Genomic DNA, 21,446 nt, shown 5'->3' on the forward strand with positions numbered 1-21,446 from the left:
TAGTAACAAAGGCTGACAAATATTTATTTGGCTTTGGGAAAATATATCTGCCCCAATTGATTTTTGGTTGATTTATTCTCATAAATAGCCCTAGTAGCATTTGCAGTCTATTCTGTGTGCTCTCCACAGATATATTCCCTCTCCAGGGAGCTTTGCTGTAAAATTGCTACCTCATAAACTAGGAACTAAATTTTCTATGAGGTTTCTTATTGTTAGCAATGGCACCCAAATGTACGTTTGATTTCAGCAATGGTGCAAGTTCCTCTTCCACCTTTATTTGGGCCTTTTATTTTGAGTATTAATCTGTAGACAGACTACTGAGTAATATATTGTTTAGTAATAAGAGACCTTTCCTCCCCAGTACGATCTTTTCCTTCATTTTTCCTTAGTTCATACTCACATATTTCACAATTTCAGTGTGCATAGAGAACAGGGAGACACAATTGGTGGATCTTACCGCAACTGGTAGGATTCAAGCAATTTCCTACTCAGAAATGGCATATTGTATGAAGTGGGCCTAAGGTATAATCATTGCTTTATGAATTTTTTTAAAAAACATGTTTCTACAGTCAGTATATCTGTTTTTGGCGCTGTTTTGTTCCTCATTTGTTTCTGTTTGTTCCAAATTCTACAAGATTTCATTTGTTCCAAATTCTATAGAAATCTGAGAAAAGCTGTTGTTTTGGCTGCTGTTTAGTTTTGCTAGGAGAGGAAAAAAAACGAGAATAAAGGCAAGCTTTGTTCCTTATAAAATTAAATGACACCCAAACGAGTGTAAAAACGGGGGGGGGGGGAAGAATCTACAAGAGATGAGAAATGTTTGAATCTAGTGGGTGGAGAAAGAATCTCAGCAACGAGAGGACAGCTGCAAATTTAAATAATCAAAATAGAGTGAGAAAGATGCTGTGAAAATATAAATATCTACTGCTTAAACTGCCTGCATTTTTAGATGTTCATTCTCAGTTTACATAATTAAGGGGGATAATATTGACAATTTGCAGAAGAGGATAAGCACTCCAAGGCATTAGAAGAGGAGTTAATCATATCCTAAATTTAGAAGATATAACCCTCCCCCCGGAATCTATTTCTTTTGAGGTGCTCCAACTGAAAGAAGAAAATGCAATGACTTTTCAGGGTCTTCTGATTGATTCATTTCCTTATCTGTGCATTAAATTGTAATAAAAAGACCCAATGATAGTACTTTAGCACTATGGCGTATTCAAAGAACCGGTAAGCGGGTTATGCGGCTTACACTAGGCATGTAGAACAACAAAGAACCTTGCAGCACCTTAAAGACTAACAAATTTATTATGGCATCAAGTTTCATGGCTTTGAGTTCTCTTTCAGCTGAAAGCCCATGAAAGCTTATGCTATAATAAATATCTTGATCTTTTAAGATACCACAGGGTTCTTTTTTTGCTTTTGCTGCCATAGACTAACGTGGATACCTCCTGGAAAATCTGGGTATCTAGGACTCAGGAAACCCTAGATCTGAAGTGGGAAACCTTTGACCCTCCAGATGTTGGTTTGCTGCTCCCATCAGCTACAGCCAGCATGGCTAATTGCCAGGAATGATGGGAGTTCTGCTGTGACAATATCTGGCAGATCCTCCCTGTTCCCCATCACCATTAAGGACAAATAGATTTATTGTTGACATAAACTTTCATGGATCAAGGCTTTCTTTATCAGGTGCCTAAAGCGTTCTGTTCAGCTGGCACATATATTTCTATATACAGTGGTACCTCGGGTTACAAACGCTTCAGGTTACACACTCCACTAACCCAGAAATAGTGCTTCAGGTTAAGAACAGAAATCAGGGTTCGGCGGCACAGCAGCAGGAGGAGGCCCCATTAGCTAAAGTGGTGCTTCAGGTTAAGCAGTTTCAGGTTAAGAGCGGACCTCCAGAACGAATTAAGTACTTTACCCGAGGTACCACTGTACATATACATACATGGTTATAAACTGCCCAGTTAAGAAATAACAGTAACCGAGTTGACTTTATAGTAGGATTCAAACATGCATCTATGTATGTGTTGAACAAAAGAACAAAAATAGCCTTTTCAAATTTCTTCCCTGCATTCTGTAACATAAAATGGCACCCTACTATACAATGGATTGGATCCAGACTAAATTAATTGCACTTAACTCCCATAGAAACCAATGTGAAAAGTTGGTCATGATTAAGTCCCACTGAAATCAATTTGTTTCATAATATTGATGTTCTGCTTGATTGAAAAAACAAACAAACCCACAAAGCGGTGGTCAATAATATTAGACATTAAGGCCTGAAATTATTATTATTATTTTAAAAAACAAGCACAGACAGAATAAAAACAAAGCTATAACATTCAAGGTTTTTTTAGGATGCAGTTGGACACAAAATGTAGAGTTGGAAACTGAAAGTTGAAAAAATACAAGCTTTGGGTGCATGTTTAATAAGCACTTAAATGACAGGCAATGACAGGGACTGTATTCAAATTATATAAGGCTACAGTGTGCCCACTTTTCATACTTAAAAGAGACTGCCGAAACCCTATAAAATGCCCTCTTCTTTGGACAGAACCTGATCTTCTTCACCTGCAGGCTTACATAGCAAATACCCTTAAAGTACTCCTTTTTTTATTAATGCCTGCTATTTACCAAACTAAGCAAGATTCATAAGTGAATAGCATTGATAGTAGATAAGAAATACCAACTCTTATGAAGAAACCACCACTGATAGAGTATAAGCCAGAAGGAAAGCATGCTTTATGTATGACGTTTTCCTCTTTTTTTTAGTGCGTAAGGTGGCTGATGGGGAATCTGTGCTTTAAAGAACCCTGTAAAGATTTCCATGCAAGGCCTAGCAGAGAAGAACAGCCCTAATCTGCCAAGAGTCCACACCTCAGTGATAAGAGTACATAATTTGTATGCAGAAGGTTCTAAGGGTAGTCCATGGCATCTCCAGGAAAAGTTATATTGGGCAGCAGAAATGAGAAAGAAGACTCTGGTGAGACTCTGGGGATGCTGCTGCTGTTGCGAGTAGAAGGTGCTTGCCCAGATGGGTGAAGTGTAGATTCTCACACACTGGCCAGCTTCCATTTTGACTTGAAATGTTCATTTTGGGCTTCTCAGAAGCATGTAAAGGCAAGAAGCCGATGGAGGGAGCCCTGGCCCACATTGGCACCCACCTGAGAGGTGCCGGAACTGTGCTCCGGCTGAAAAAAGGGCATTGAGAAGAACTCTTGGTTCTAGGCTAAGCTAGTGACCGAACCTCTGCAAACCAAGAGCAAGATCATGGCGGTTCAAGTGTTGCTGAAAGATGATTCCTTAATCTCTGTTAATTGGAAATACAGTGGTACCTCGGGTTACATACGCTTCAGGTTACATACGCTTCAGGTTACAGACTCCGCTAACCCAGAAATATTACCTCAGGTTAAGAACTTTGCTTCAGGATGAGAACAGAAATCGTGCTCCGGCGGTGTGGCAGCAGCAGGAGGCCCCATTAGCTAAAGTGGTGCTTCAGGTTAAGAACAGTTTCAGGTTAAGTATGGACCTCCGGAATGAATTAAGTACTTAACTTGAGGGTACCACTGTAGACCCACTTAAAAACTCAGCACATTTTAGGTATTGTTGCTGGCTAGTTTAGGAAATAGTAAGTTGCTCCAAGATGCAGTCATCAGAAACCAATCCCAGCGCATATGTACTTAGGAAGTGTTGCCACATCTACCAGGTCACAAAGGATTGTGTTATGCTTTGTGGCTACCTGGTGATGGAACATTAGCACCATTGATCAGTTTGGCAGCCCAAATACAGATCGTTTGGCTGTATAAGGTATGCAGCCTTTGACTTGGATCCATCACATTTATGGGAATGGGATGCTCCTGCTACTGCAAAGGAAGGGCAGTTTTCACTGATTCCCTTTCCTCCTGCAGCCTCCTGTGCTCTGCAGAACTACTCGAGAGTTAATGGATCCTTCAAAGTAGTATGTAAGTTGGTATGGGGACTGGGTGGGTGGGAATTGGTGAAAATCACCTCCTCACATCCACCAGAGGAAGCCTCTAGATCGAAGGAGTCCCTTCATTTACAGAAGGACAAGCCTAGATCAAAGTCTAGATTTAACCCTACATTGAACCACCAACAGCAAGTTAATATATTGCATATAAGCAAGGAAAGAATAAGAATGAATCCTCCTCCTTTATTGTTTGAATGGAACTTCTGCAATTCTTCTGTAGTGAAATCCATAAGCTGCTCATGACCACAAATAAGATCTGTGAATGTTGTTAGCTAAAAAGGAAATCTAAAAAGCACAAGAAGCTCACAAGCTTTCTTGCCTGTATCATGTGGAGTAACATTTTCTTGTGTTGTCTATAAGATTCAGGCTCTTATGCAAATAGCTGACATTAAAACTGTGGATATAAAAAATGTGGGGTTTTTTTAAAAAAAGTAGTACAAGTATTGAAAGGCTGAGGAAATAAGAGAGTCATCGATTAAAACACCTAGACTCTGTGCCTGGACAAGTGTGACCATAAGTAAATTTTAAGGGTTTTTTTTTGTGTTTTTTTTTGGTATGGAGCTATATCTTATGAGATGGTGATTACCCTGCATTGCCAAACAGGTCTCAGCCGTTCTTTTTTACTTACGGGAGGATTTACAGAGCAGGAAAAAGAGGATTACAATTCCTCTCAGCAGCAAGTAATCCTTTTAAGTTAGGTATGTCAGTATTCATTGAGAAGTGTGGGAAAGTGCAGGCTACTTAAAATGCTTGACAGGTCTAGGAGAAATGTGGTGGCAGGAACTTGGGATCAGAAATCTTCAGAGTGCTTATTACAATGGACCCCACGACCCCCAAATTAGAAACTGTTAGAAGCACGAATGAAAAATGGAGCTTATGAAATTGATTTTAGTTTACTGCTTATATTTTGAGAATCAACAAACAAAACATCAAGATACAGTATTTATTCAATTAAAACATACTTGCCCCCTTTTGCAAGGTCATTTAACAGATGATGCCCTTATTGTATAATTATATTTTATGCCACTATAAGACTACAATGAAGGGGACTTGTATAAGTGGACAGATGTGGTACGTTTTCATAGCAGCTAATAATGTCTTCATGTACACATTTATTCTGCTCAGAAAGCAGCAGTTCAAAAGTGCTTCAGCCCAATTATAGGGTGTATCATAAGTCTCAAGCAGAATTATGGTTATGAATTTCACTGCATGGTTTCTATTCAAAGGGCTGGGCAATCATCAGAAATACTCTCATAAGATGATGAGAAAAGTCAAAGGCTAGTCCAGACCCAATAGTTATAAAATACACCAAATGTGATATATCGGGTTGCAGCTGAAGAGCACCTAGGATCTAGCTATAACATCAAGTCTGAAGACACTGATGAGAGTCTATAGAAAAGGTAATAACACAAAGACGATCAGAGCTTAGAGGAGAAGACTTTGAAGTAAAGGTGAAAAGAGGTTTTTGAAAAGTGGCAGAAATTCAGTAATGCATGGGAAATCCACAGTGGTAAAGTGAGAGGTATTTGAGATACAGTTGGGGAGGTTACAGCCAAATTAATTCCAGTAAAATGAAGAAGTGGATTCTATTGTTAAGTTAAAAGCAGAAAGAACAGCTTAATCGCCAAACATTTTAAAATGAAATACTGGTGAAAAGAATGACTGCATATAAAAAGGATAACTGTATAAAAGTGTAAAGTTTAAAAAAAAAAGGGAAGAAAGCAGCAAGCTGGATAAAATAGCCCTGGATATTATACAGTTCCAAAGAATATTTGACAGTTCTGAAGGTAGCTGCACATTTGTATTATAATGCAGTGCAATTTTAATTCAATGAAATGTACAGGACATTCTACTGCAGTCATTTCAGATCAGTCCTTCATGGTTTGCATGAACTCCTGGACAGTTTTCCTAAATGGAAATGCTTCATAATGTTGAATGCCAGGACAAAAACAGAAACCATAAAAAGCATCTTGAGAACACAGAAGTCTCCACTTTCACAAGAAACTTTGGTTGTGTTCATTTCCCCCACTTTATTTCCCCCGTTTCAATAAAGCTCCTCATTCACACCCATAAGTGGCAACTGTATTTTTCTCTGTTGTGGAGATGCAATGCAAACTAACATTTAAATAGGCTGTGATTTGATGTACAGTACTGTGATGAAGCAGTAACATAAAGTATTCTTGTAAGCCAGAGTTTATCTTTTCTGAAGCTGAAACTTTGGGTCCCTCCAGACTGGTGTTTTATTACAAGTGTATTCTGCAAGATGTTATTGACCACATTATGGTTGTCTGGAAGGGCTATAGCACAAGAAAATAGTGGAGTGGGGAATAAACCCAAACATTTGTGGTCTGAAATGTTCCAGAGAAGGGAGTTATGGTATATGCACCGATCGGAAATCAAGCGATGTGAGCATCCCAAAACTTTTTCAAGTACAGTACGAACAGTACTGAAAGTGAGATAATATATGACTGCCCTGATAGCATTGTGAGCACAAGTCATCATGGATTTGCAATAAAAAGGAGGTCTGGAGCTGGTCTTTGTTCTAAAGCTAGCACTCAACCCTGTAATATCCAAAAGAAGAGAGTACATTTGAACTTGTGCAGACACCATTTTCCTTGTCCCTGATTAACCACTACTAGTATCTGCACATTTGGAATTTAGGCTAAGAAGGTTAGCATAGAAGCTGGTTTGGTAGCAGCAATGATAGCCCAAGGTGATTAAAGCTATAGGGTGTATATGTTTGAGGGTCTGTATGTTTGACTGGTTAGTTTGTGTCAATCTCTTGAGTTTGGGTGTTTGACGCTTTTTTGTTGGAAGGGCGGTTGCTGTTAGGTTTTTTGTATATATTTTTTAGATTTTGTTGTCATTTATGTGGAAATTGTTAAGTTTGGTTGCATATTTTTAAATGTTTTATTTCTTGTTTATGGCTACTTTTGTTGTGTTGTATTAAGTATTTTTTTCATGTTATAAGGTAACTTGAGCATGGTTTGAAATGTGGAAAATGAGAGTACTCCTAAACATTTTTTAAAGAAAAAAGCACTGATTCTAACTGAAAAATGAGAACGGTGGGCTGGATAACCTGTGCCGACCATTCCTATACAGTGGTATCTTGGGTTACAAACTCCTTGGGTTACAAACACTTCAGGTTACAGACTCCTGGAAGTAGTACCTCGGGTTAAGAACTTTGCCCCAGGATGAGAACAGAAATTGTGTGGCAGTGGTGCAGTGGCAACGGGAGGCCCCATTAGCTAAAGTGTTACCTCAGGTTAAGAATGGTTTCAGGTTAAGAACAGATCTCTGGAACAAATTAAGTTGGTAAATAGAAGTACCACTGTATATACTAATGACACTGGGACAGGAAATATGCAGCTGTTCTGCTACTTCCCTTATTTTCAGCCTGTGAGGAAGAGAAAACTCAAAATTCAGAAAATCCCTATATGGTATCAAAACCATAGACACATCACCAGCATCCCAAGAAACACTGCCAGAACCTAACATGTGGGGACTACACTGGCAAAAGTGTCCACATACAAAGGGAGCCAATAGTGTCAAAGGCAGGGGCACATGTCCCAAGCTCATCCCTTGCATCACCAGTGCTGGTGCCTAATATCTGTACAGTCAGGGATTCAGTTCACCTTACGCTCCTCACATCTGTTTTGGTGCACAACAACCACAGGGAGGAAGAAGGGGCCACACAAGACAACTCGCACATTGCTATCTGCAGAAGAGGCCTTCAGAGAGTACACTCGGTCCCCTGGGACACAGGGAGAAAAGTAGTCTAAGGTAGCAGCCATGACATGCAAACAAGGGCAGCCACAGATGCACAGGGAATCAATTACCAGCTAAAATTAGACAGACGCCCAGAGTCATCATGTTTAGTTGCTTGCTGAAGACGTATTTGACTGAGATGTGACCCAGTCACTTATGAAATATTACTTTTACATCTGTAGGAATGGTTTTGTTTTTAGAATGCTTATTTTATCCTATTTTAATTCTGTTGTAAGCAGCTTTGATAGCTTTGGGCTGAGAAGTGGTTTATAAATAAAGAAGTAATAAACATGGATCGTGAACTCCCCAGCAGATCACTGTGTATGGTTGGGAAGCAAGAGATGGAAGGAGTGAATGTGGCCCTATTTACTTCTGAGCATCTAGCCAGAAACAGTCATGTCAGAGGCAAAGGAGAGGGGGCTCCCAGGACTCAAATCTACACTAGAAACAGAGTACCATAGTTTCCTAAACACTCAGCTACAGCAGTGGGCAGGAATCAGATCCATCATGGAACGTGTCTTCTTCCCCCACCCCAAGGCCCACATATAGACATGATGCAAAAGGAAAATGGGATGGTGAGTGAAGAGAAAGCAAACTTTAGCTTTAAAGTTGCAGAATTGTTTTTATAGGTTCTGGCAAGGACAGAGACAGGAAAATGTGGAAGAAGCTGCACTTGTCTTGGCACAGAGACATGCCAGGTTGAACAGACCCCCATCTCTGCTTGAATGAAAGTATAGCTGAAATGAAAGTTGAGCTGAAGGCATAGGAAAGCAACAGAGGAAAGTATATACAAAAGAGAATTGGTATACAGTGGTACCTCAGGTTAAGAACTTAATTTGTTCTGGAGGTCTGTTCTTAACCTGAAACTGTTCTTAACTTGAAGCACCACTTTAGCTAATGGGGCCTCCTGCTGCCGCTGCTGCACGATTTCTGTTCTTATCCTGAAGCAAAGTTCTTAACCCGAGGTAATATTTATGGGTTAGCGGAGTCTGTAACCTGAAGCACATGTAACCTGAAGCACATGTAACCCGAGGTACCACTGTATTGGTATATTGTTTCACACTGCTCTTTATAGGGAAAGTGCCAGAGAATGAGCTGTCATAATTAGATGTTGGTGTGTATGTTCTCATGGAAGGACACAATTTTGTAAAGTTTAGGTGGGCATTCTATCTTGCTGAGCAGTGTGAAGAGTGTTTTTCAGCTGAAGAGGTTATTAAATCTCAATATTCATTCAGTAGGTGAAAGCAGAAATGTATTTGGTTCAGTTTGACCCTTTGGCATTTTCTGTGTAAGGTTGATTGTAATGTGATAACTAAATGAGACCAGGGAATAGTTGGATACTAGAATAAAAGTTCTGCGCAGAACAGCATCCTGCATTTTAAGCATGAAACACAAACTCAACCCTACATTTATTTTCAAAAGGACCAGAAAGACTGTAATATAGCCTTTGAATAATGAAATAGTGAGAAGTTGGTGTGCTTTTTAAAAAATACCCATTTCAAATTAAAAGCTCACTTTGATCACTGTACTTGTTTTGAAGGGGTCTAAAAGAAATCTAAATACACAGCATATGTAATTGACTTGAAGGCTGAGATCTCAGCAAAACTAGAAATGTACAGTTACAAGTTTGAAGAAATCTGCTTGACTTTCTGATCTCTTTTCAAAGGGGACCAGCGGATGTAAAATAAATTTAAGTTATATAGCTTAAGAGATTTGAATAGAACTTAGGTATCCATACGTAGGACAAAATTGTAAATATTGTAAGCAGTATCTCAGTGTCACATCCATGCCCATTCTCAAGAGAGCAATGTCTTTTAAATACTTTGCTTTACTCTTATTTTTGTATTCAATATGAACACCCTGCTTGAGAGTACATTTACAGACAAATGTGTTTTTGTAATCACTCACTAATTCATAGGAAGTAGTTTCCCAATGACTTTAACAAATGTTTTGGGATAGCCTAAGGTTATTCTAGAATTTACAGATCCAGGCTGCATTTGCAGCTTTGAGTCATTATGTAAAGAATTAAAGATTGGTACATCTCTGTTTTCCGCTCACGTTGAGGGTGGGTGAATTGTCCTTGCTCGTTGCAATCCCTCCTTGAGATTCAATTCTGGGCTTTTCCCTACGCAATTGAGGGCAGTGAAAGTTTTTGATTCCTTTTACAACTTCGTGTATATACCGGTAAGATCTAACTGTGGTTCCCAACAGGTCGTCTGCATCGCTCACAGCTGCGTAATAGCCCGGTTAATCCAAGATGCACATACTTCCCGTTGAGTCCTGCATCTTTAAGCAGGAGAAAAGTTTCACCTGGCGAATGACCGCCTACGACTGCAGCTAGTAATGTTTGGCCTAGGGGAAAAGGCGGCGACTCTCAGTTTGAACGGCTTCCACGCCCCCAAAAGGCGGGGAAAGATGTACTGTATTCCGGTAGGCGCCAATATTGGCCTCGGTTCACCCCCCGTGAAGATTTGTAGGGCACTGGAACAACTGCCCCTGTATCTAGACCCGCGCGACTCTTTTCTGCGGGGAAAGTTTCGAAAGAACCCGCGCCGCTCAGCCCCACCGCATCTCCCGCCACCGGACTGTTCCATTCCGATCTCGGGGAGAGTCCTTGGTGCCCAGTGCGCACGGAGACCCCAACCACAAGCTCCTCTGCCCAGCAGACCTGGTAAGGAGCTGTTAAAACAGCGCCGAGGGCATAATTTCTTCCAAAGCGTAAGACGGAAAAGAAAGGGAGAGGGGAAGACGGCAAAAAGCCCTGCTCGTCTCCCCCTTGAACGACCAAGGGTCGTACAGTCCCGCTCCCGACGTCTGCAGGCGGCTTGTTCGAGCTCTAGCAGCTTCTCGCAAGAAAGGGGCGCGTGAGTGAGCGCGGGCTTGTGGCGCGGGCGCGCGGCGGATGGCCCCGGAGACCCCGAGGAGCAAGGTGAGGCGGAAGCGCCCCGCGGGCGTTCGCAGAGCTTCGGGTTTTCGCGGCGCGCGCTGGGCGCAGGGAGTTTGGCGCCAGTTTCTCAGACTCTCGCGCGCGCTCCTCGCTGGCGAGCAGAATATATGGGGTTGCCCAGGGGGTGTGGTGGTCTCCTTTTGAGCCCCCTCTCGCCAAGCATGGCCCCGACGCCTAGCTTGCAGTGCCCAGGCCTTTCAGTCATGGACGTCTCCCAATGGAAGTGCCTGGCCTTTCTCCACAGAGCAGCCACGTGCGACCAGCAGGACGGACTTTTCTGCAAATGTGGAAATTGGGCGGGGGGCGAGGAGAAAGATAACCTGCCCAACTCGCTCTACGGCCTTTGGATTCATTGCTTAGCTGCTGCTTTTCTCCTCCTTTTGCGTTATCTCTTGCTGTTTAACCCGGCAGGGTTGGGGACAGTCGAGTGAAATACCTCGCTGCCTTTGTTTGCATCCTTCCCTAGTTTGTGTGCTTCTCTGTAGTTGCCCGGATTCGAGGAGTCCGGGAAATGAGGAAGTCGCTGATGAGACTGGCCTTGCCGCGAAAGTTGCCCCCCGCCCCGTACAGGGTTGCCTGGTCACTTCTTTTTTACAGTAAAGATAGTCATGGAAGTGAAGGAATCTGAAAAAGGAGCGAAAGAAGGGGGCGTTTGGCAAATAAACTCTCTTCCATTGTGGCGAACTCAGATGTAAGCTGACTCATAAAACTTTCCAGTTGATAAAGAAACCTTACAAAGTTTTCCTTAAATGTTTCAGCGTTACTCCTGAAAAGTATTTCTCTTATTTACAAAGATACTATTTCTGTTTTTAAGTAAATACAAAAGCTCCCTAGATTTATTTAAAACGTCGAAGCTTTTTAAAATAAGAGTGTTTCTTTCTAAAAAAAAAGAAAAGAAACCACACAGGTGGCAAGCACTTTCTCAGAGGAGCCAGTCCACCTACTCAGGAGGAAACTCCTCTAATAGTACCTGCGGTGACACATGCACACCACATGTGTGAAGGGAGGTGTTCATGGTGAGTTCTGGAACCTTTCCCCCTGAAAAATAGCACTGAGTATGTGCTATTTTTGGAAACCAAAATTTATTTAATTTGTTGATGGCCCTATATCCAAGTAGACATGCATGGTTTTGGATCGCAAGCTCTTAGAGAAGTGTTTTGACAAGTGGGGAACCTGTGGCCTTCTAGAGACTTGCCAGACTACAACATCTTGGCTTTCAATGATGTTGGAAGGTTAAAAACAGACCGCAGCTCCCATCAGCCCTGACAGTTAGCCATGTTTCCTGGGACTGATAGAAGTTGGGAGTCCTACAACCTATGGTTTTTCCTTTCCCTTCCTGTCCCTTTTTCCTTGTGTGTGTGTTCTAGATTGTAAGCCTATGAGTAGGAACTCTCTTGTTTTCATTGTATGTAAGCTGCCTTGGGAGCCTTTCACTGACTGAACAGCAGGGCACAAATACTCTAAATAAACAATAAACAGCATTTGGAGTACCAGAGCATCCCCACCCCTAGTGGAGAGCATTCACTTTTAATGTAGTGGATAGATAAAATTTATCTGCACTGATTGCCATACTGTAATGCGTTCATGAACTACCCTGCAATCCAAGTCTACCTTCAGTGACTTGGTTTTCAAGAAGTATTTGGTATAAATTACTCTGGAATTTTAAATGCAGAAGATCCTACTGTTAAGCATTGGTCAGTCTTTCTACAGCCATTGCTTTAGATTTTATTTGCCGCTGCCCCCTCTTGGTTTGCTATATACTAGTAGGGTTTGTTTGTGCCTAGTGTGCTAATTTATACCAATGGAAACATTATTTTCAATATTATTGGTTATAACAATGTTTTATGTTTGACCTACTTTGAAAGCATTGCCCTCAGTAAATGGTAGTCTGAAACCCGTGAGATCTGCAAGAGCTGCCACCAGTTAGTGTAACAGGTACCTGTGTTGGTGGATCAGTGGTCTGAGTCAGCATAATGCTGCATCCTATGCTCTGAGCTGGTTTAATGATACATCAGGGTCATCTCATCTTTTTTGGTTCATAGCATTCCCGCTTCTCCATTTGACTGTGAAGCCCTAAGTTAGGGGTGGTGAAACTCAAGAGATTTGTTGGACTGCAGCTCACATCATCCCTGACTATTGGCCATTGTGGCTACTCCCATGTGAACCTCCTTGCAGTTCAAAGTCAGCTGAGAAGCTTCAGGTGAAGGCCAGAATGTCCTTCATGAAAAACACAGCCTTCTCATGAAAGTCCCAGAGCTGTGGAAAGGCCTTCCATGAGCTCCTGTTGCATATTCAACAAGCTTGGTTTGGTTGCTGCTGCATTTTGTTGATTGCTTTGTCCTTGTTGACTTTGGTTTTTTTATTTGAATTGGTTTTTATCTTTGTTTTATTATACTGTACAGGGCTTTTGAGATCTCTTCTGGCCATGAAGTTCTGTATAATTTTGGCATGTAAGTTAAGAGCTTGCTAGTAACTGACTGGTGGAGCTATTCTGAGCAGTCTCAAGGTTGATATTGTGGGGAAAGGCCCCTTGGGTCATTTAGTGACTTGCTTTGTCCAACTAGCTGCACATTTTGAGGATAAAGTCACTTTACTCTGGAGTCACCTTCACTTAACAGTTGTTGCAGTTCCAACGGAAGTATTCAGTGCCACAGTCTGATGTGTTGTGGGATGTGTTTCAATATATGAAACCTTGTGATGTAGACAAGGTGCTTGTGGTAACACACCCAACCACATGCCCTCTTGATTTACTAAATCTCACAGATTTAATCAGTAGGTCTAGGGAGTGATTAATTAGGTCTAGAGTTGTTAATGGTTCATTACGTTCTTGGATGATACGGATTATCTAGTTCCACTCTAATTTGGGTTCAGACTTCACTATGAGACTGAGCTGGTCTTGGTTACCCTGATACCCTCTACTGGGAGCAGGACAAGGGAATTTCAACTTTGCTCCTGCATCTTTACCTTTTTTTGCAGTGTTAGAAACAGAGATATGAAAGCTAGGAGCTAAATGGCACCATAAACCTAGGTTATGGACGCAACAACGGAATGTCTAGGCACACTTTTTATAGCAAGAATACAAAGCTGAAAATGAATGAATTGCAGCTTAAATATTATGTTCATTTTCCCCATGGTCTAGTCCTTCCCCTGCCCACCCCCCTAATATTCTTAAGAGGGTCTCTTCTCCAGTCTTAAGAGAGTAGCTGGAAGTGGGGAGGCAGAAAAAGGTCCTCTGCTTTCCATCCATTCTGCAGTTTTAATCTGAAATCTTGGGCGCAGTACCGCTTCCAGAGCTCAAAGCTGCTCCTGAAATTCCTGGGAGTTTTGAATACTGCTTTCTTATATTGACCATGGTATTCTTCTGGACCAACTCCATGCATTGAGAATTGGGGCAACTGTGTTACAATGGTTCTGGTCCCAACTACCAAGTCCAGAAAGTAGCATGAGAAGAGTGCTTTTCACTATCCTGGGAGTTATTCAGTAGGACACTGTTTTATCCCCAGTGATATTTAATGAGAAGCTTGACTTCCACTGAAAGATTTGCAGTCTGTTGGAAGCAGTTGATTGGGTGTTTGAGGCAAGGTTCAATCAGCCTAATCTGCTTTGACAATCCCTAGTTTTCTCTTGACTAGCTGGGGAGGGGGGGGTTGGGATGTGTTTTGGTGCTGTGCATTGGAGATGCTTTGAGCACCTTTGGGTGTTCCCCAGCTGGCAGAAGGAACCACAGGTTCAGTCCACCCTAGCTAGGAATGCAGGTAGCTTGTGGGTCTCAGCCTACCAGTTGCAGGCCTGTGGTGTAGACAAACTGCTAATTTCACAAAATTCTCACCATGTCAGTAGATCCATTCACTTTCCTTCAAGGTTGATGTTTCTTTTTTAACAGAGTAGAAGCTTTTAAAATGAATCAGTTAGTTATTGCGTCAAGGCTGCATAGTGGTTACATGCAAAATTACTTATAAACATTTTAAAGTAAAAAGTTGTGAGTTCTTGGTGGCAAGAAACCAGCTTCTTTGATGTACTGCCACAGTTATTCTGTGCAAAACTCATTGATTGACAAGGTCTATCTTGTATCAATCTTGTATGTTATACAGCTCTCATTTAAATCAAGGCATTGGTGCTCCTGAATGATTTTAATAAGACTATTGAAAATCAATATGGAGGGAAGAGGGCTTGGAATGCAAAAGGCTCTTTTGAAGCCTCTGCAGTGTTACTTTATTCAGAGTCCCTCCATACCAACACACAGAGATCAAAAAAGGGACTTTACTCGAAAAGGGTTCCCCCCCTCTTCGTTAATAATCTGTAATTACACCCCCGTAATGACTCCTCTGGTACAGATGCAGAAGAAGAAATTAGTTAGGCATACGATAATCGCAGCAGCGGCTAGCTCAGCTGTACAATAGTTCAGGAACTAATGCACTTGTTCCTGGAAGCCAGTTATTCATAGCAACTAGACTCCACAGCTCCTCATATGCATTTTGCAATACGGCACTAAAATGTTCAGTATTATAGTGCTTCATTTTTAACTCCTCTTTCCCAGTTGCACTGAGAACTTCGTTGACTTGTTTTGTTTTGGGGAAAGCTGTTGCTGGTCCCAGGTTCATTCCCTGGCACCTCCAGGTAGGGATGGGAAAGACTCATTGTCTGAAATCCGACTTAAAGTGTGGCCATGGAGTGGCCATAGTTTCAGGTTAAGAATGGACCTCCAGAACGAATTAAGTTCTTAACCCGAGGTACCACTGTATTGTGGCAGTGTATACCAAATACATTTCTAAAGTTTTAGCATTGTAACGTTGATTTCTTTAGTTCAGTTCATAGGTCCCCCCACCCTCCAACCCTTAGGGTGCTCTTTTAAACACCTCCTTTAAATATCCTCCTTTCTGGGTGGTGAACTGGCTTGCTGTTTTAGAGCTGCACTTGAAACATCACAAAGTTAAAAGGCTGGTTGTTGTAGCCACCTAAGTTCTACTCAGAATAGAGACACTGAAAATAATAAGCATAAGTGAATCCTGACCATTGGTTTCACTGGCTTTGCTTGGAGTAAGATTAGCATTGGACACAACCCAGTGTCCTTGAGGTATTACAAACTCCTGTGTCTTGAACTGTCCTGTTAGGCAAAATCTGAGATATCTGTTTAGCCCATTTTAGTGTTGGCTAAGCTCTAAAAATCTTCCTGGATGTTAAACTGTGTATTGACAAACGTACTTTTTTCTGACTAAAAGATTGATGATGAATCTGAGATAATTTGTAATAGTTTATAAGACTGGTACTGTATATCAACGGTGAAAACTAATATATAATTTAAAAACAATTAAACGACATGGGAATCTGCAATCCCTTACTATCCCTCCACTGTAGGAGGCCAGGAAGAAAGCGCTTCTCTTTCCAGCTCTTAAAATTGGAGCTGGGACCCCAACCGTCCATCCAGCACAGTGCTGGAAGGGGGCAGAGACTTGCTTTGGTTCACTACCTGGCAGATGCTCAGAGTTGTGGTGTTCCTCGGGTGCAGAAGAAAGCTCAGGGTTGAAAAGGAGAAGTGGAGGGACATCCGTTTGCTCTGAGCTCAGAAGGTCTCTCGGACACAGAGGGAAGCTGCATAGCTCTGGCTTTGAGCTGCAGTGGGGAGTTGGATTGCCTCTCTTTGCCTGTAGGGCCAGGTTTGGGTTCCTATCTCTTGACAGAGCCAGGGTTCCATCGTGCTGTGACAAGGGTCAGTGAGCACCTGGTCCTTACTCCTGAGCAAGTGTGGAGTGATTTGCAACCTAAATCAGCCTTCCTAGCATCCTCTGTGTTTTGACCTGTGTAGTTTCATGTGTACTATGTATGTTTAATTGAACTGAGTGGTGAGTTAATAACATGCCATTCTTGTGAAAGATGCTACTAATAACTACTATAGCTAACTTTATCTTCCATTTCTCTTTACGAACTGAAAACAGATGCTCAAATTGGCTGATATATTTAATACCCCGAGTGATGATGAAGATTTTCTTGGGTTTGGAGCAGATGTTCCCATGGAAACACTGTCACTGGAAGACAGCTGTGAGAGTTTTGATTCACTAGAGTCAAGAAAAAAGGTAGGGAAATCTTGTAAATCTCCTATAAATCTGAAACATTATATTTAACCATGGTGAAAACTAAAATAGATTTATCCTTCTTCTGAAATTGTTTTCTAAAAATGCTTTTGGAATGTAGTGCTTTTTACTTTTTGCATAGACTATCTATTGAAGATTAAACACCCTTAAGTGCATTATTTAGCACTCTCCTGTTGAAATAAATGAGGCAGAAAAGCACTGCTGTTTGTTGCAGAGGTAGGACTTAAATTCAATTGTCCTAAATCTAAATCTCTTTAATACATTGACTTCACCGTGTTTCAGATAGTAAGGACTTGATTATGTCTCCCATGTTAAACCTGCTTGATTCTGATTACAGCAAAGCTTAGGACATGACTATAGCCTAAATGTATGCATACCACTGACCTTTAGCAGTTTATGATTAATTTTCAACTTGGTGGAGAAGATAATCCACCCAGATATTTGCTTGAATGTGATTTAGTAATAGTTGCTGCTTTGATCTCTGAGGTCACAAACTGCAGTAGGAATGATAAAAGCAAAGAATGCCTTGACTAACATTAGGTTTAATGTGTAGATTTATTAAGAGGTAGTCTTTGGCCACCTCATGAGAAGAGAAGACTCCATGGAAAATGATGTTGGGAAAGATTGAGGGCACAAGGAGAAGGGGATGACAGAGGACAAGATGGTTGGACAGTGTTCTTGAAGCTACCAACATGAGTTTGACCAAACTGCGGGAGGCAGTGGAAGACAGGAGTGCCTGACGTGCTCTGGTCCATGGGGTCATGAAGAGTTGGACACGACTAAACAACAACAACAATTTGGTAGATCAGTGAGCTGCTGTAGATGTAATATATCTTGATTTCAGCAAGACTGTTGTCAAGGTCCCCCACAATATTCTCATTGAAAAGCTGGTAAAATGTGTACTTGACAGTGTTGCCGATAGGTGGAATTGTAGCCTATGTCAAAAGAGTGCTCATCAATGGGTCCTCTTATTTCTAAGAGAAGTGAAAAGTAGGATACTGCAGGGTTCTTCAACATTTTTGATATAAATGACTTGGATCAAGGAATAAAGACAAAGCTAATGACACTTGCAGATGACACCATACTGGAGGACTCTGCTTCACTAGAAATATTTCTGCAGCTGCAGATTTTCTGCATTGACACGGGGTTGAACTGAATTATCTGTGAGGTCCCTTCCAGGAGATATGTACATCCTGCTCCAAGAACCATGTCAACATTCCTGTTTCAATCTGTCTCAACTATAAATACACTTTCTCATTTAAAGTAACTTTCCTTTTGTGTGTACGCTCCCCCCCCCACTCTGAAGCAGCTGCACTGCAGCTATCAGCAGAAGAAGTAATTTTACAAAGAGAACCCCTCCAATTATCATAGGAGATGATTTTCGAGTTTAAAGGAACAGTATATAAATGATTCTTTCTCTTGTGTTCCCCTCAAAGTTTTTCTCTTAATCTATTGTAACTGTTTTTCACTTACATTATCTCAATATAAAGAAGTGTATAATTAAATACAGGGAAGTGAGGGCAGCATTGTAAAAGGGAATAAAGATGCTTAGTGAAGTGCAGTTGTATGAAAGGTCATTTAGTCTTGCATGGCAGGAGGAAGCGGCAAAGAAAAACAAGGGAACTGCTCTCATAATGCACAGTTGTGACTCTCCAAAGATTGATGTTTTCTGCATAGGCATGTGAATCCCCCATCCCCCGCCCTACACTAGCCTTAGAATGAAAGCCTTAAAAAGGTAGAAAGATTGACAGATGCTTTGAAATATTTTCTTTTACAAACCTCTCCACCTGATTTCATAAAGTTCATTGTGACTCTTCTATGTGCATAATAAAACAAAATTAAAGTTAAAACAACTTGCAAGAAGAAAAGCACCTCTATAACTTTCTGATACCTGAGCAATCATGGGAAGTTATTTACTTACACTGCGTGAGTATGGGATGGTGGGGACAGGGAGGGAGGGACAGATCCACACCATACATTTAAAACACTTCCAACAAACATATAAAGCACATGACTTCCCCCAAAGAAACCTGGGATCTGTAGTTTCCACCCTTACAAAGCTGGTTCTTAGCACCCTTAACAAACTACAGTTCTCAGGATTCTTCAGGGGGAGTCACGAGCTTTAAGATGTGCTGTCTATGTTTTAAATGTTGTGTGGATCTGGCCAGAGAGAGACAGACATTCAGACTGTGTTAACATACTGGCTTGACTCCTAAGGTACCTTAAGAAAGTCATGGAAGGAAACTTCCTCATCCTTTCCTGCCGTTCTGAGAAAGCTCTGGATGGGCACAATGTGGGATGATACATGAGGCGCTGAAGGGGTAGGCGCAATTGCCCCAAGTAAGTCTTGGGTCCCTTTCTTACCCCTTTCTCCCTTCTCCCACACCTTCCCCACATGCCAGTTTGATAACCTTATGCTGCATTAACCGTTTTCATATCTCAGATGATTTAAAAAAAATTATTAAGAAATTAATGGAAGGTAAGCCTATTGCCCCCCCCCCACACACACACATGGGGGGGGCGTTGTTCAGGAAGGCATCTTTATAATGGCTACAGAGCTGGGGAAGGGATGGGAAGTTTTTCTTCCTTCAGCTTTCTAAAGTTATCTTAGTACTCAAGCCAATGAGTAGACATTTTAAAGACACATCAGTGGAAGGAGAAAGTTGCATTTTCCAAAGGGAGGGGAGCAGGAAGGAGTTGCTCACCTGAATTATCTTGGTTGCATTTACCCTCCCATCTCCTTCATCTAGGTTTTGTTCTTTCCTGGTTCACATCATCTATGCAGTAAACTGTTAAGCAGTCTACTCTGTTTTTGATAGAGAGGATCTTTTGGCTGTTTTCCTTTTTGCTTCATTGTTCAGTGAACAATGTGTTTTGTGCTTGGTGTTGCAGGACATTCATTGTCAGCCCAAATACCTGACTGAGAAACTGAGAGAGATTTTCAGAGAAGACACCGAGTCAGAAAATGAAGCGTTTGAAGGATTTGAAGTAAATGGAGAGGATGATATGGAGGTACAGGCCACATTTTTCATAATATTTATCTTCATATACCTTGGTCTCTCCTGTGGATTTGCCTCTTGTTTTAATAAATATGGTGGTTTAGGACTGTGACTTGCACTGAGGTTCAGGACTGAGAAGGCTGCAAAAAATTGATTGAAACTTACAGCCTACTAAACAAGATTTTCTCATACCCCTTCTCACATTGAGCTTTGCAGTGTGGGTACTGCTGCAATTTATCTTTCTATACCATAAAGGTAACATCAGAAATGGTAACTAATGCTGCAGCTCCTTCCAATGTCACTGTTGGTCTACTGTCCAGAGGAGATTTCTCCCAAGTAGCACGGTCTGGGTCTTCTGATATTCCTTTTATCATGTGAAACTGAGTTGTTATTGTGCAGTGAAGGGACAGTAAGATTTAAATCCCAGCTTGAACTCTCCAAGATCTTAGGCATACAACTTCTACTTGCTACCTGATCCTATATATACCATATATTCTGCCACTGAGCTGTGATCCTCAACCTGGAATTATTTATTGCAAAACAGTGTTGCACATATCTACTCAGAAGTAATGTCCTTTGCGTTCAGTGAGACTTACTTCCAGGCAAATGTGTATAGGATTGCAGCCTAAATTAATTGCAAGCTTAGTTCTGCACACCCAACTAATTTTTGTACATTAAGTGTTATGCATTATTTGTTGGAGGGCTTTAGATAAAGTATGGTGCCTGTGAAGTCAGTAGTGTTTCTGCAATTAATTCATTGGCTATTCTAGAGCCTCATTTTTGGTCTATAATTGAGCATTGTCGTGATTTATAACATTCTTGGCCTTGTTTTGTTGCAGCACATACAAGGAGTGATGCGTCCCTATGCTCAAGGCTGTCTTGATTTACATGAAATTAGTCCATTTAAATTAAAAGTCAGATTACTTTTAAAATCATGCATTTTCAGTAAGGCCTGTGTAGAAATAATGAAAATGGTGTTTTTCATTCCTTAGTGGAACTGGAAATCATTGCATGATAGATGCAATTTTCTTACAGGTTGTTTCATGCATTGTTTTTAGGCAGTGGAATCAGATCCAGAAAATGATCCATTATCCTTGATGGCGGCAGAACCAGAAGAAGAAGTGGAAGTGGAGGAAGGCAGAGCAAACCCTTCCTCCAGGAGAAGTAGCTTTGGCCTTCGTGTGGCATTGCAGTTTCCTACCAAGAAATCTGCTGAGAAGAGGGCACCTAAAAGACGTTCTTCTAAGTTCTGCTTGATGGACAGTAAACACCCTTGCTCTCTTACACAAATAAAAAATAATAAAACTTGGAAAGTGGCAGATCAGGAAGCATCTTCAGGGTCGGAGGAAGATTCTAAAGAGGAAGATTCTAAAGAGGCATCAAATGAAAGCTCTAGTGCACTGCTTAAAAGAGCCATGAATATAAAAGAAAATAAAGCCATGGTAAGAACTGGGGTGCAGGTGACATTGTCGTACACAAACTGTAAAAATATATTTCAACAGTCTTAGTTTGCACTAATAACGAAGAAGACGGAAGGAAATTGCAGGCTGCTACGGACATGACAATTCTAGACCCAAAGTATATGTATGTTTAAAAAATTAATTTGCCTTACCTTACTATATCAGTGCGCAACACAAAACACATCGCCT

The 21,446-nt window shown here is 41.2% G+C and overlaps 1 protein-coding gene across 7 annotated transcripts in view; it reads left to right on the plus strand.

The window, feature by feature from the left end:
• Positions 1–21,446, plus strand: part of CDCA7L (cell division cycle associated 7 like) — a 62,113-nt gene that overhangs the window by 31,458 nt on the left and 9,209 nt on the right. For 3 of the 7 annotated variants that reach the window (XM_081883299.1, XM_081883303.1, XM_081883300.1), the window contains exons 2-4: positions 16,643–16,780; positions 19,691–19,810; positions 20,856–21,239. In XM_081883299.1, coding sequence (XP_081739425.1) covers positions 16,643–16,780; positions 19,691–19,810; positions 20,856–21,239 — 642 coding nt within the window. Of the gene's footprint in view, positions 1–9,973; positions 10,434–10,586; positions 10,692–11,132; positions 11,401–16,642; positions 16,781–19,690; positions 19,811–20,855; positions 21,240–21,446 lie in introns of those variants that run through there. The other 4 variants (XM_081883302.1, XM_081883305.1, XM_081883301.1 and 1 more) reach the window with 4 other exon arrangements.

This window comes from Podarcis melisellensis (genome assembly GCF_964234715.1).
Source record: "Podarcis melisellensis genome assembly, chromosome: 12".
Classification (NCBI taxonomy): Eukaryota; Metazoa; Chordata; class Lepidosauria; order Squamata; family Lacertidae; genus Podarcis; species Podarcis melisellensis.